Source organism: Pristiophorus japonicus, chromosome 21 (genome assembly GCF_044704955.1).
Source record: "Pristiophorus japonicus isolate sPriJap1 chromosome 21, sPriJap1.hap1, whole genome shotgun sequence".
NCBI classification, from domain to species: domain Eukaryota; kingdom Metazoa; phylum Chordata; class Chondrichthyes; family Pristiophoridae; genus Pristiophorus; species Pristiophorus japonicus.
The window spans coordinates 31,598,990-31,614,950 of NC_091997.1; the positions used below are offsets into that span (position 1 = coordinate 31,598,990).

The window sequence follows — 15,961 nt, forward strand, 5'->3', positions numbered from 1 at the left end:
TCAGAGGGTTGTGAATCTTTGAAATTCTCTGCCCCAGAGAGCTGTGGAGGCTGGGCCATTGAATATATTTAAGGCGGAGATAGACAGATTTTTGAAGGATAAGGGAGTCAAAGGGTATGGGGAACATGGGTATGGGAAAGTGGAATTGAGGCCAAGATCAGATCAGCCACGATCTTATTGAATGGCGGAGCAGGCTCGAGGGGCCGTATGGCCAATTCCTGCTCCTATTTCTTGTGTTCTTATTCAAGTGTTGCAGGAACCTTCTGCTAAAACTCTCCCGCAGTTTCTCGCTCACGAGGCCAATGCAGGTGACACCAGCATTCCCAACCCTGTGTGCAAGTAGGCTGGGTTGCCAATCCATCCGCTGCCTCGCGGCACGACTCCCGCTCAACGTTAACCCAATCTTTTAAACACAAGATCGGAAAACGGTCAAAGCCATTTCTTTGTAACCGAAAATAATAGTGAGGAAATCACACCAGCAATAAACAAACTGCTCGGAGATTTGGCAGCAGTTGCTTTGCTCCCCAACATTTCCCTCTCTGTGTCGGCTGTGGGTAGCACACTTGCCTCGGAATCAGAAGGTTGTGAGTTCAAGTCCCACTCCAGGGACGAGCACATAAATCTAGGTTGACACTCCAGTGCAGTGCTGAGGGAGCGCTGCACTGTCGGAGCTGCGGTCTTTTGGAGGAGACGTTAAACCAAGGCCCCGTCTGCTCTCTCAGGTGGACATAGAAACATAGAAAATAGGTGCAGGAGTAGGTCATTCGGCCTTTCGAGCCTGCACCACCTTTCAATAAGATCATGGCTGATCATTCAACCTCAGTACCTCTTTCCTGCTTTATCTCCATACCCCTTGATCCCTTTAGCTGTAAGGACCATATCTAACTCCCTTTTGAATATATCCAATGAATTTGGCATCAACAACTGTCTACGGCAGGGAATTCCACAGGTTAACAACTCTGAGTGAAGAAGTTTCTCCTCATCTCAGTCCTAAATGGCCTTCCCCTTATCCTAAGACTGTGTCCCCTGGTTCTGGACTTCCCCAACATCGGGAACATTCTTCCCGCATCTAACCTGTCCAGTCCCGTCAGAATCTTATGAGATCCCCTCTCATCCTTCTAAACTCGTGTATAAAGGCCCAGTTGATGATCCAGTCTCTCCTCATAGGTCAGTCCAGCCATCCCGGGAATCAGTCTGGTGAATCTTCGCTGCACTCCCTCAATAGCAAGAACGTCCTTCCTCAGATTAGGAGACCAAAACTGAACACAATATTCCAGGTGAGGCCTCACTAGGGCCCTGTACAACTGCGGTAAGACCTCCCTGCTCCTATACTCGAATCCCCTAGCTATGAAGGCCAACATACCATTTGCCTTCTTCACCGCCTGCTATACCTGCATGCCAACTTTCAATGACTGATGAACCATGACACCGACGTGTCATGACGTAAAAGATCCCATGGCACTATTTCGAAGAAAAGCAGGGGAGTGCACCGTGGTGTCCTGACCAATCCGTGTGGTGAAGGTGCTCTCAGTGCTGACTTTGTTGTCGCAGTTTGTTACAACTGATTGTCTCGCTGGGCCATTTCAGAGGGCAGTTAAGAATCAACCACATTGCTGTGGGTCTGGAGTCACATACAGGCCCATGTCCTGGGCCAATATTTATCCCTCACTCAACATAACAAAACCAGATTATCTGGTCATTATCACATTGCTGTTTGTGGGAGTTTGCTGTGCGCAAATTTGAATACATTTCAAAGGTACGTTATTAGTTGTAAGGTGCTTTGGGACGTCGAGAAAGGCGCTCTAGAAATGCAAGTCTCGTTTCCTCCTTTGATCTTGGATTGTGCCATATTCACCGTACCTGTGACAGGTACAACGAGTCAGTCAGCAATGTTCCAGCTCTGCGATGTATACAGCACGGTGTTATCTTTAGATCGGATACATTCTCCCTCCCATCCCTGCCCAGGTCAGGGCAAGCGATTCACTCAGGAACCAACATTCTCACAGCCGCTGGAACTTTTTTTTTTTTAAAAAGAACTTTTTGGGGATTAAAACAGCAAAGCGCAACTTTCTGCAGTAGGAGGAGAAATTCATGGGCTTTGTCACAGGGTGCCGTGCAGCGCCAGATCTGTGCTGGGACAGTGCCCGCCTGTCTCACTCCCCGAGTGGCAACATAACTCAGCTCTGATTAGTGACAAGAATGGAGGGAGGAGGTGGCGGGGGAGAGGGTGAAGGATGAGGATGAGGATGAGGATGAGGATGAGGATGAGGATGAGGATGAGGATGAGGATGAGGATGAGGATGAGGATGAGGATGAGGATGAGGATGAGGATGAGGATGAGGATGAGGATGAGGAGAAGGTGGTGCGACAGGAGGAGGAGGAGCGAGAGGAGGAGGAGGACTGAGCGAGGAGATGGTGAGCAAAGTCTCTGAACAACATTTTGAAAATGGTTACCTGTGAAAGGTGGTGCTAAAGACACTGGAGTGAAGGCACTTTGTGTTCGGGTCAGCCTGGGCTTGCTACAAAATAAAAGCAGATACAGAAACATCAGACAAATGGGGGGAAAGCCCACAAAAAGCCGCGGCGAGATTAGTCAATACAGGAACATACCTGCGCTCGGCAAACCATTCATATCCTCCGACTCCGAGGGCAGCCTCTCATTTCTGAACAATCGCCTACACCTCTAAATATTCACACTCATGTCTCATTTCTTAGATTGTGGGCGGACACTGCATCTCGCAGAATAAATAAAGGGTCAGCGACAGCAGCAAATTCTCTGGGGCCCTAAAAACAGCTCCTCAATCTCCGGCGATTTGGCTGCGCACTGTGCCTTCAGCATTTGGCCGATCCTTCACCCACAGCCTCATTCTCCCCATGGTGGGAAGGTCAGAATCTGACTGCTTCCAGCACCATGAATCCACTGGCAGGGTTTGCTCCAGTACACAGCCAGCCCTGCCACATTCAATCAGCAAAGGGGCTGTCAGTACTGCCACAGACACAATCCAAGGAGCAGGCAACACTCACTCGCTCCATACACAAGTAAGATTTCCCACAAAATCGCCCAGGACCAGATTCCAAAGCATATTTTCCTGTGGGAGGTGGGGGCAATTCAGTGTCTGTTGTGGTGTCAAAGTTCCAAACAGTCAGCAATGTAGTCGGGGGATCTATCGATAAAGGAGCACCACCCACTGGCTGCTCACCGACTAGTGACTCTCATCCCTCGTCCTCCGAACAGAAAGACTTGCATTTATATGGCGCCTTTCATGACCACCGGATGTCTCAAAGCGCTTTGCAACCAACTAAGTACTTTTGGTGCAGTCACTGTTGTAATGTAGGAAACACGGCAGCCAACTTGCGCACAGCAAGCTCCCACAAAGAGTTATGTGATAATGAGCAGATAATCTGGTTTTTTTCAATGCTGGTTGGGGGATAAATATTGGCCAGGACACCGGGGATAACTCCCCTGCTCTTCTGCGAAATAGAGCCATGGGATCTTTTACATCCACCTGAGAGAGCAGACGGGGCCTCGGTTTAATGTCTCATCCGAACGACGGCACCTCCGACAGTGCAGCACTGCACCGGGAGTGTCAGCCTTGCTTTATGCTCAAGTCCTTGGAGTGGGGCTCGAACCCACAACTTTCTGACTCAGAGGCGAGGGTGCTGCCCACTGAGCCACGGCTGGCACTGTAACAGTATCATTCACCAACCCCAGACACACCGCAGCTCAGTCACTGCTGGCTGCCGGGGTTTGAATGTTTATTCAGAGAGCACCGCGGTGATTCGGGAGCGACGGAGATTGAATATCGCCGCTGCTGGTGTTCATCACTAATTGGACAGACACCAACAGCAATCTGTCCAATTCAACAGCTCAGATCTAAATATAAACAAGGATAAAACTCCCCTGGAGGCATTGGCAGGGGTTACCGCTCATGAAAAACTTAAGCAAGAGGAACTCGCCCTGAACTATATCTAGTGAATTCTCTGCAAAATTCCCAGCAGCAGCTCCCCAGGCACCACCCGTAAACCAGTAGCCCCTCCCCACCCATAAACAGCAGGACTCCCACCCATAAACCAGCAGCACCCAACACACATCCATTACAAGTAGTGTTCAGTAACCATCCATACACAGCAGCTCCCAGCAACCATCAAAGTGCAGAGGTTTTGATTAACAATTGGTAACCCGGCACCCACCCATAACCGGATTAACCGGTCGTTTATCTCATGGCTGTTTGCGGCACTTTGTTGTGCACAAATTAGCCGCTGCACGTCCCGACACAACACTGACCGCACTTCAGAAAGTACAATCATTGGCAGTGAGGCGCTTGGGGAATTCCCGAGGATGAGAAAGGCATTCCATAAATGCACTCTCTATTTCTTTGCTCTTCCCAGCTACTTTCAGGACCGATAAGTTCGAGCCCGTGCGTTGACGATGAGGATTCGCAGAGTTGCGACTGCAGCAGTGAGAGCTTTGCACTCCTGCACCCCATTAATTCCATGGCCGCAAAGAGTCTCCCAGCACAGACACTTTACTGGGAGACACTTTGCGGCCATGGTAACCACCAGGACTACACCCTGCGGTTATAGAGGTCGGAGTCGAGAGGAGCAGGGGGAGGCCATTCATCTTCTTGAGCCTGTTCCGCCATTCAATGATATCATGCCTAATCTGTATCTTAACTCCTTGGTTCCGTAACCCTTCATACCAATGTACCCTGTAATTATATTTGGGCTGTGTGCACGCATGGTTTTTCCCATTGTAAAAGCTGGTGAATGGCCTGCGCAGGACCTCCAGACCATTGCATGGCCGCACAGCTTAACAGGAACGTTGCTTAATGCCCCTCGTCTAACAAAGATTGATCAATCTCAGTTTTAAAATGTTCAATTGACCCCCAGCCTCAACGGCTTTTTGCAGGGCGGGTGGGGGAAAGAGTTCCCGGTTTTCACCACCCTGTGTGTGAAGAAGTGCTTCCTGACATCACCCCTGAACGGCCAGCTCTAATTTTACAGTAATTTTTTTTTTTTAAATCATTCCTGGGATGTGGATGTCGCTGGCAAGGCCGGCATTTATTGCCCATCCCTAATCGCCCCTCGATAAGGTGGTGGTGAGCCGCCTTCTTGAACCGCTGCAGTCCGTGTGGTGAAGGTGCTCCCACAGTGCTATTGGGAGGGAGTTCCAGGATTTTGACCCAGCGATGAAGTAACGGTGATATATTTCCAAGTCAGGATCCTGGTCGTGCTGCATGTGGGCATGGACTGTTTCATTGTCTGAGGAGTTGCGAATGGAACTGAACACTTTGTAAACATCAGCGAACATCCCCACTTCTGACCTTATGATGGAGAGAAGGTCATTGATGAAGCAGCTGAAGATGAATGGGCCTAGGACACTGCCCTGAGGAACTCCTGCAGCGATGCCCTGGGGCTGTGAGGATTGGCCTCCAACAACCACAACCATCTTCCTTTGTGCTAGGTATGACTCCAGCCAGTGGAGAGTTTTCCCAGATTCCCATTGACTTAAATTTTACTAGGGCACCTCGATGCCATTCAGTCAAATGTTGCCTTGATGGCAAGGGCAGTCACTCTCGCCTCATCTCTGGAATTCAGCTCTTTTGTCCATGCTTGGACAAAGGCTGTAATGAGGTCTGGAGCCGAGTGGTCCTGGCGGAACCCAAACTGAGCATCGGTGAGCAGGGTATTCTTCCAAGTGGCAATCAACATGAAGGAGTACGGATTCATCAGCCGAGGGAGGTGGTAATCAGCAGGAGGTTTCCTTGCCCATGTTTGACCTGAAGCCATGAGACTTCATGGGGTCCGGAATCAATGTTGAGGACTCCCAGGGCCACTCCCTCCCGACTGTATACCACTGTGCCGCCACCTCGGGTGGGTTTGGCCTGCTGGTGGGACAGGACATACCCAGGGACGGTGATGGAGGAGCCTGGGACATTGGCTGAAAGGTATGATTCTGTGAGTATGACTATGTCAGGCTGTTTGCTTGACTAGTCTATGGGACAGCTCTCCCAATTTTGGCACAAGTCCCCAGATGTTAGTGAGGAGGACTTTGCAGGGTTGGCAGGGCTGGGTGTGCTGTTGTCATGTCCGAAGCCGGTGCCGAGATCGATGCTGGGTGATCCATCTTGTTTTATTCTTATTATTGTTTTCTGTAGCGGTTTGTTACAACGGAGTGTCGCGCTGGCCATTTCAGAGGTCAGTTAAGAGTCAACCACATTGCTGTGGGTCTGGAGTCACATATCGGCCAGAACGGGTAAGGGCGGCAGATTTCCTTCCCTAAAAAGGACATTAGTGAACCAGATGGGTTTTTACGCCATGCTCACCATTACTGATACTAGCTTTTTATTCCAGATTTATTTAATTAACTGAATTTAAATTCCCCAGCTTAGTTCAGGTCTGTGGATTACTAATCCAGTAACACAAGCACTATGCCACCACCCCCTTGTTCTGGACTCCCCCCACCAGAGGAAATGGTTTCTCTCCATCTACACTATCAATCACTTGTACCCGAGGTTTGGATAGACAACATCGTGTGTTCTGCTGGGCTTTTGTCACAGTGCAAGTGAGCATAACATGAAGATTGCATCTATCCAAAGATCCTCTACTGATAACATGAAGGTTTATTTTTACATTGACATTTTGAACATCAGATGAGACTTTAAACAGAGGTCCCATCTTCTCTCTCAGATGGACGTAAAATATCCCACAGCACTATCTCGAATAAGAGTAGGGGAGATCTTGGCGTCAGTGAATTGCTACTTAGAAACATACATAGAAACATAGAAAATAGGTGCAGGAGTAGGCCATTCGGCCCTTCTAGCCTGTACCGCCATGCAACTTCAGTTCCCCATTCCTGCTTTCTCACCATACCCCTTGATTCCCCTAGTAGTAAGGACTTCATCTAATTCCTTTTTGAATATATTTAGTGAATTGGCCTCAACAACTTTCTGTGGTAGAGAATTCCACAGGTTCACCACTCTCTGGGTGAAGAAATTCCTCCTCATCTCGGTCCTAAATGGCTTCCCCCTTATCCTTAGACTGTGTCCCCTGGTTCTGGATTTCCCCAACATTGGGAACATTCTTCCTGCATCTAACCTGTCTAACCCCGTCAGAATTTTAAACGTTTCTATGAGGTCCCCTCTCATTCTTCTGAACTCCAGTGAATACAAGCCCAGTTGATCCAGTCTTTCTTGATAGGTCAGTCCCGCCATCCCGGGAATCAGTCTGGTGAACCTTCGCTGCACTCCCTCAATAGCAAGAATGTCCTTCCTCAGGTTAGGAGACCAAAACTGTACACAATACTCCAGGTGTGGCCTCATCAAGGCCCTGTACAATTGTAGCAACACCTCCCTGCCCCTGTACTCAAATCCCCTCGCTATGAAGGCCAACATGCCATTTGCTTTCTTAACCGCCTGCTGTACCTGCATGCCAACCTTCAATGACTGATGTACCATGACACCCAGGTCTCTTTGCACCTCCCCTTTTCCTAATCTGTCACCATTCAGATAATAGTCTGTCTCTCTGTTTTTACCACCAAAGTGGATAACCTCACATTTATCCACATTATACTTCATCTGCCATGCATTTGCCCACTCACCTAACCTATCCAAGTCGCTCTGCAGCCTCATAGCATCCTCCTCGCAGCTCACACTGCCACCCAACTTAGTGTCATCCGCAAATTTGGAGATACTACATTTAATCCCCTCGTCTAAATCATTAATGTACAGTGTAAACAGCTGGGGCCCCAGCACAGAACCTTGCGGTACCCCACTAGTCACTGCCTGCCATTCTGAAAAGTCCCCATTTACTCCTACTCTTTGCTTCCTGTCTGACAACCAGTTCTCAATCCATATCAGCACACTACCCCCAATCCCATGTGCTTTAACTTTGCACATTAATCTCTTGTGTGGGACCTTGTCGAAAGCCTTCTGAAAGTCCAAATATACCACATCAACTGGTTCTCCCTTGTCCACTCTACTGGAAACATCCTCAAAAAATTCCAGAAGATTTGTCAAGCATGATTTCCCTTTCACAAATCCATGCTGACTTGGACCTATCATATTACCTCTTTCCAAATGCACTGCTATGACATCCTTAATAATTGATTCCATCATTTTACCCACTACCGATGTCAGGCTGACCGGTCTATAATTCCCTGTTTTCTCTCTCCCTCCTTTTTTAAAAAGTGGGGTTACATTGGCTACCCTCCACTCCATAGGAACTGATCCAGAGTCAATGGAATGTTGGAAGATGACTGTCAATGCATCCACTATTTCCAAGGCCACCTCCTTAAGTACTCTGGGATGCAGTCCATCAGGCCCTGGGGATTTATCGGCCTTCAATCCCATCAATTTCCCCAACACAATTTCCCGACTAATAAGGATTTCCCTCAGTTCCTCCTCCTTACTAGACCCTCCGACCCCTTTTATATCCGGAAGGTTGTTTGTGTCCTCCTCAGTGAATACCGAACCAAAGTACTTGTTCAATTGGTCCGCCATTTCTTTGTTCCCCGTTATGACTTCCCTGATTCTGACTGCAGGGGACCTACGTTTGTCTTTACTAACCTTTTTCTCTTTACATATCGATAGAAACTTTTGCAATCCGTCTTAATGTTCCATGCAAGCTTCTTCTCGTACTCCATTTTCCCTGCCCTAATCAAACCCTTTGTCCTCCTCTGCTGAGTTCTAAATTTCTCCCAGTCCCCGGGTTTGCTGCTATTTCTGGCCAATTTGTATGCCACTTCCTTGGCTTTAATGCTATCCCTGATTTCCCTTGATAGCCACGGTTGAGCCACCTTCCCTTTTTTATTTTTACGCCAGACAGGAATGTACAATTGTTGTAGTTCATCCATGCGGTCTCTCAATGTCTGCCATTGCCCATCCACAGTCAACCCCTTCAGTACTTCACCCACCTTGTCTTCTCCAAGCTTGGTGGCATCCTGCCCAATGGCTTCTGGCCATTTGCCTGGTCTTCCGACTATTAAATCTACAGGCTATTGATGTCAGGTGTGCTACTAGACTACCACACGTGCAACACATTAACTGGCAGAGTTTGGACACACGATCTGCTGAGTCAGAGCTGTACCTTAAACCTTTGAAGTCTGTAATTGAACCAACGCCAAAACAAAACACAGGAGGATTTTTTTTTACATCAAATTAACAGCACGGAAACAAGCTATTTGGTCCAATATCGGTGTTTATGCTCCACACGAGCCTCCTCCCACCCCTCTTCATCTAACCTGTAATGTTTGCACCTGTGAATATGCTCACAGGTTTGTAGAGCTGTTGCTCCTCCAATATTTGAAGGGGCTGCTCCTCAAATTCTGGTTGCACTTCAGTCCCAAGCTCCTGATCTTTGGGCACCCTGTGCGGAGGGGAGCGGGCAGGTCGGAAGTCCTCCTCGTAGGACTGCTCCTGGGCATGGCCAAGGGGGCCATTAACAGGTCCAGGCAGCGGGCGGTCGAGGGGGTCATTCAACCCGACTGCCTGCCTCTCTTCCTTGGGTACATCCAAGCCAAGGTGTCCCTGGAGATGGAGCACGCGGTGTCCACTGGTACGCTCGCGGCCTTCCGCGAGGTGGGTGCCGGACGGACTGCAGTGCATCATCACCCCTGGCAACCAAATTTAAATTTGAACCATTGTAGTTAAATGTACATTTGTTTAATTTGTCGGTGTTAGTGCCCCTTTAATAAGAGGGCATTTGATCTTTTACAAAAATAGTTGTCGAGCTGTTACATTGTGAGTGGCTCAGCCAGTAACGTGATGTTCACAAGACTCAATAAAACCCCAGTCCATTGGGTCTAGGTCATCCACGATGAGGTATGCAGTTGTGAGCCTAGTGAATGAACTGGTAATGTGTAGTGTGATTGTTAAACCTTTGTTAATCCTTTGTTAATAAACCAATTAGTTCTTAATATGAATGCGTTGCTATGAATTCTTAAGCAAAGAACCCATGAAGCAGATACGTTGCATAACACTATCCGCATATCCTTCGATTTCTTTCTCCCTCATATGCTTGTCTAGATTCCCCTAAAATACATCGATACTATTCACCTCAACCACTCCCTGTGGCAGCGAGTTCCTCATTCTCACCCCTCTCTGGGTAAAGAGGTTTTTCCTGAATTCCCGATTGGATTTATTAGTGACTATCTTATATTGATGGCCTCTAGTTTGGGCACAAGTGGAAACATCTTCGCTACTTCTACCTTATCAAGATCGATTATTTGTGTCAGTCCTAGCTCAGTGGGTAGCACTCTTGACTCGGAGTCAGAAGGTTGTGGGTTCAAGTCTCACTCCAGGGACTGAGCACATAAATCTAGGCTGACACTCCCAGTGCAGTGCTGAGGGAGTGCTGCACTGTCAGAGGCATCGTTTTTCGGATGAGACGTTAAACCGAGGCCCCGTCTGCTCTCTCAAGTGGATGTAAAAGATCCCACAGCACTATTTCGAAGAAAAGCAGGAGAGTTATCCCCAGTGTCCTGGCTAATATTTATCCCTCAACCAACATCACCAAAACTGATCAAATTGTTCCCTCATTGCAGTTTGTGGGAGCTTGCTGTGCGCAAATTGGCTGCTGCACTTCCCACATTACAACAGTGACTACACTCCAAAAAGTACTTCATTGGCTGTGAAGTGCTTTGAGACATCCTGAGATCATGCAAGGCGCTATATAAATGCAAGTTCTTTCTTTGAATGTAAGTCAATTCATTTGTGTTCAGCTGGCCTCCACATTCCGCAAATTCAATTTAAATCATCAGTCAGAAGAAAAAAATCTGAAAGCTGGAAATCTGGAATAAAACACGGAAAGGTCTGGTAACAAACAGCCGGTCTAGCGGCTGTCAGTTGATAGTTCAAGCGCAGATTGTGTGACACGTGTGGCGAACAGTCTCCAGCTGAAACTTTTTCTCCGATATGGGGAAGGATGGTGTGAAAGAGAGAGAGAGAGAGAGAGAGAGAGAGAGAGAGAGAGAGAGAGACTGCCTATGATAATGATGCCGTTTGTGGGAGCTTGCTGTGCGCAAATTGGCTGCCACGTTTCCCACATTGCAACAGTGACTACACTTCAAAAAGCACTTAATTGGCTGTAAAGCGCTTTGGGACGTCTGGAGGTCATGAAAGACGCTATATAAATGCAAGTCTGTCATACACAGCGAGTTGTTATTATCTGGACAGGGTGGTGGAAGCAGATTCAATAATAACTTTTAAAAGGAACTGGAAAGGAAATAAATTGCATGGGCTGTGGGGAAAGAGCTGCGAGAGTGGGACTAATTGGACAGCTCTTTCAAAGGGCCAGGGAGGGCACAATGGGCCAAATAACCTGCTTCTGTGCTGTATCATTCCTTGAGTGTATGAAAACAGAAATTAGATTTCGTTGCCACAGAAGCAGGTCTAATGCAGTGAATATTGGGCAATGGGAACATTGCAGTTTTCGTCTCCTAACTCTCCTCTTCTACCTCAATCCCCCCCACCGGCCTTCCCCAGTGCAGAGTCTCCAAGTCTGTGTTCTCATGGTTACCTTACTCGGCACAGCGGACAGGCTGGAGTCCTGCTCCCAGACCTCTGCTAATCTCAGTCTGATGGTGGTCACTAGGCAGGCAAGAGGGGCCCTTAGTGAATCCCCCTCCGCCTCTCCATCACCCTCTGTGGGAACAGGGCCCAACCTTCATTCCATCTCCTCCTCGCATCTTCACCCAGCTGAAAAGAAGACTATTCACACTGTCTCCTACTCTACCTTATTTTATCCAGGACCTCAAAACGGTGTAGTTTCATAAATCCTCATTCTTCATTTTCCTCATAGTCCATGGGTTCCTAAAGCCAAACCTTCGCAGCGTTAACCACGACCACTTGGTTTAACTCCTCTCCCCTCCTACTCTCATCAACCTTGCTAATGTCCTGCGCTATTGGCCTTAATGTTTCAACTAGTGTCAGCCGTGGCTCAGTGGGTATCACTCTCGCCTCGGAGTCAGAAGGTTGTGGGTTCAGGTCCCACTCCTGAGACTTGAGCACATAATCCAGGCTAACACTCCAGCGCAGTGCTGAGGGATGAGACGTTAAACCGAGACCCTGTCTGCTCTCTCAGGTGGACGTAAAAGATCCTATGGTAATATTTGGAAAAAGAGCACGGGAGTTATCTCCGGTGTCCTGGCCAATATTTATCCCTCAGTCACCATCACTAAAAACAGATTATCTGATCAGATTGCTGTGCGCAAATTGGCTGCCGTGTTTCCCACATTACAACAGTGACTACACTCCAAAAGTACTTCATTGGCCGTAAAGCATATGGGACGTCCAGTGGTCGTGAAAGGTGCTATATAAATCCAAGTCGAGCAAGAAATTTTGGTTTCGCCCACTTTGAGGCAGTGATGGCTCCGGGCGATATTTACCACCTCAAAGTGGGATGGCTCCAAGAGGAGAGCAGAGCGCTATGGGAAGCGTTGCACAATCCTCCTCGGGTGCTAATGAAGCGATAGCGCAGGAGGCCGACTCAATTTTATGCCGCGAGGATGCCTGCATCCTAACGCCTGAAGATGAAAATAAAATCCTTGTGAAAACTTCAATAAACCTCGCCCACACTTCCCAATCACTGCAACAAATAAATACAAGTTTGAAAACTGAAATTTCAGCACTTACCTTGCATTGCGGACGATATCGCCCCAAGATCTTCGCTGGATTGACTGCTTTCCCCGTCGGTCTCAGCGCCAGGCACTACCACAGGCGGAAGAGCGAATTTTGCAAATGCGGGGCTACGGGGGCGTTGCACAGTCGGTGACGTCACCGAGTGGGCGGAGCTAGCGAGCGCAGCGCAAACTGTCAACACCACCGCTAAACCTTCATTGAAATTCGCGGCAGGCGCTGACAGCACGGCGCGGTGCTCGGGCTGGAGGTGCCTGGCGGCCCCTCAGCACCTCTTTCTGGCGCTAATCAACCGAATTTCTCGTCCAATTTCTCTCTTTAGTTTGGTGACACTGAACACTGCCCGGGATGGGCGCGGGGATAGGGAACACTGCACAAATGGCAGTTATATGCTCGACGAATGCAAGGAAGATGAGCAGCTCTGAAAATCAGCATGTGCGCTACACAAGACGACTTGATTATCATCTTGGCTGAGCTGAGCCTGTTGCAACCATCAGCAACTGCGCCACACGATCGTACCCATCCGGTATTGAAGGCATTAACTGGTTTACTAGCCAAAGCACCGCTATTGAAATTCTGTTTATAAATAGCTCACCTAGAATAGCTGTGCCTGGTCCAGTGTCTGAAGTGCTGTGATGTACAACCCCCCTGACAGTGAGACACGTGCAAGCCGATGATTCACGATACAGATTGAGCAGGAAGCATTAGCTCAGCAAGGCTATAAATAATTTACAAACCAGGCAGTTCAGTAAGCGTTGGTGCCTGTGGAGCTGTCACATGTTTTGTATAATCAAGGGCGTCTGTCCCATGACAGGGGGAAGGGGTATTTTCACAATATGGCGCCCTGTATCCACACCTTCAGTGCACCCACCTCCTCTTGGACCACATTCAGCAACTGCCGCTTATTACGTAAAATTTACGGCACAGAAACAGGTCATTCGGCCCAACCAGTCTATGCCGGCGTTTATGCTCCACTCGAGCCTCCTCCTGTCTTTCCTCATCTAACTCGATCAGCGTAAATCTCTATTCCCTTCTCTCCAACATGCTTATCTAGCTTCCCCTCAAATACATCTATACGCTTCGTTTCAACCACATCTTCCCCTTAAGTAGAAACATTTTCTCTATATCCACTCGATCAAAATCTTTTATGATTTTAAAGACCTTTATTAGGTCACCCATCAGCCTTCTCTTTTCAAGAGGAAAAGAGAGCCAGCCTGTTCATTCTTTACTGACTGATCTAACCTTGAAATTCTGGTATCATCCTTTGAAAAGAAAGGACTTGGATTTATATAGCACCTGTTACGATCTCAGGACATCCCAACGCACTTTACAGCTAAGGAAGTGCTTTTGGAGCGTAGTCACTGTTACAATGTAGGAAACATGGCAGCGAATTTGTGCACAGCAAACTCCCAAAAACAGCTGAGAGATAATAACCAGATAATTTGTTTTTTTTTAAAAAAAGAGATGTTTAAAAACAGAGAGTCGGGATAAATGGGTCATTTTCCAGTTGGCAAACAATCTAGTGGGGTGCCACAGGGATCAGTGCTGGGGCCTCAACTATTTACAATCTACATTAATGACTTGGATGAAGGGACCGAGTGTAATGTAGCCAAGTTTGCTGATGATATAAAGATGAGTGGGAAAACAAGTTGTGAGGAGGACACAAAAAAATCTGCAAAGGGATATCGACAGACTATGTGAGTGGGCAAAAATCTGGCAGATGGAGTATAATGTGGGAAATTTGGCAGAAAAAATAAAAAAGCAAATTATGTTGGCCTTTATTGCAAGGAGGATGGAGTATAAAAGCAGGGAAGTCCTGCTACAACTGTACAGGGCATTGGTGAGACCACACTTAGAGTACTGTGTACAGTTTTGGTCACCTTATTTAAGGAGGGATATACTTGCATTGGAGGCAGTTCAGAGAAGGTTCACTAGGTTGATTCCTGGGATGAAGGAGTTGTCTTATGAAGAAAAGTTGAGCAGGTTGGGCCTATACTCAGTGGAATTTAGAAGAATGAGAGGTGATGTCATTGAAACATATAAGGTACTGAGGGGGCTTGACAAAACACGTGGAGAGGATGTTTCCTCTTGTGCGGGAATCTACAACTAAATGGCATAGTTTCAGAATAAAGGGTCGCCCATTTAGAACTGAGATGAGGAGGAATTTCTTCTCTCAGAGAGTTGTAAATCTGTGGAATTCTCTGCCTCAGAGAGCTGTGGAGGCTGGCTCATTGAATATATTTAAGGTGGAGATAGACAGATTGTTGAGCGATAAGGGAGTGAAGGGTTATGGGGAGCGGACGGAAAAGTGGAGCTGAACCCAGGATCAGATCAGCCATGATCTTATTAAATGGCGGAGCAGGCTCGAGGAGCCAGGTGGCCGACTCCTGCTCCTATTTCTTATGTTCTATGATTGAGGGATAAATACCGGGGAGAACTCCCCTGCTCTTATTTGAAATAATGCCATGGGACCTTTTACTACCACCTGAGAGAGCAGACGGGGTCTTGGTTTAAAGTGTCCTCAGAGTCAGATGATTGCAACCGTGACTGCACTTTAAAAAGTACCTCATTGGTTGTAAAGCACTTTGGGACGCCCTGAGGTTGTGAAAGGCGCTATATAAATGCAAGTTTTGTTTCTGATGTCCCATCAATGCAGCATTACCTCATCACTGCATTGGTCCGTCTGGACTTGGTGCTCAAAACCTGGGGCTTGGCTCAACCCCCAAGTCGCACCTTCTCCCTCCAACATTTCGTCTCCAACAATGTTGAGGACTCTCTCCAACTTCCTCAACCATCCGAAGGTGTTGAGTGAAGGACAAAAACTGGCTGAAAACTCTCTGACCCACAAAGGCAGTAGAATTTTTTTTTAAAAAGGGTAACCAACATTGTTCAGCTCTGATCAGATGATACCCTCATGGAGCCGGCACCACAAGAAGGAATTTTCTGCGCTGTATTTGTTCAATGTCCATACTTGTTTTGATATCCATCAATCTTGATCCCAATCAGCTATCTGTCTTGCTCCATTTTACAGGTGCTACAAGACAGTGGATTATTGATACTGATGTCAGTCTATTCCACATATCCACAGCTTTCCTAACCTCTCGTCTCATGCCCTCGCTTTTAAAAGCATCCTCAAAACCTACTTGTCTTGTATGTAGACCATGTATACTAACTGTATAGTCACATAAGGTGTGCCACCAGAGGGCACTGCGGTGGGAGACCTGAGGGTCACCTGCATAGGTGTGCAGGGCCCAGTATAAAAGGCTGCCCACCATGCTTGTGCCTCACTCCAGTTACAATAAATGGGACTAAAGTCACAACAGCTC

General features: G+C 47.7%; 1 protein-coding gene across 1 annotated transcript in view; it reads right to left on the minus strand.

Annotated features, from left to right (window-relative positions):
* The window catches only part of socs7 (suppressor of cytokine signaling 7), a 105,775-nt gene that overhangs the window by 52,170 nt on the left and 37,644 nt on the right, over positions 1 to 15,961 (minus strand). The window contains exon 2 of the mRNA XM_070863911.1: positions 2,455 to 2,519. Coding sequence (XP_070720012.1) covers positions 2,455 to 2,519 — 65 coding nt within the window. The remainder of the gene's footprint in view (positions 1 to 2,454; positions 2,520 to 15,961) is intronic.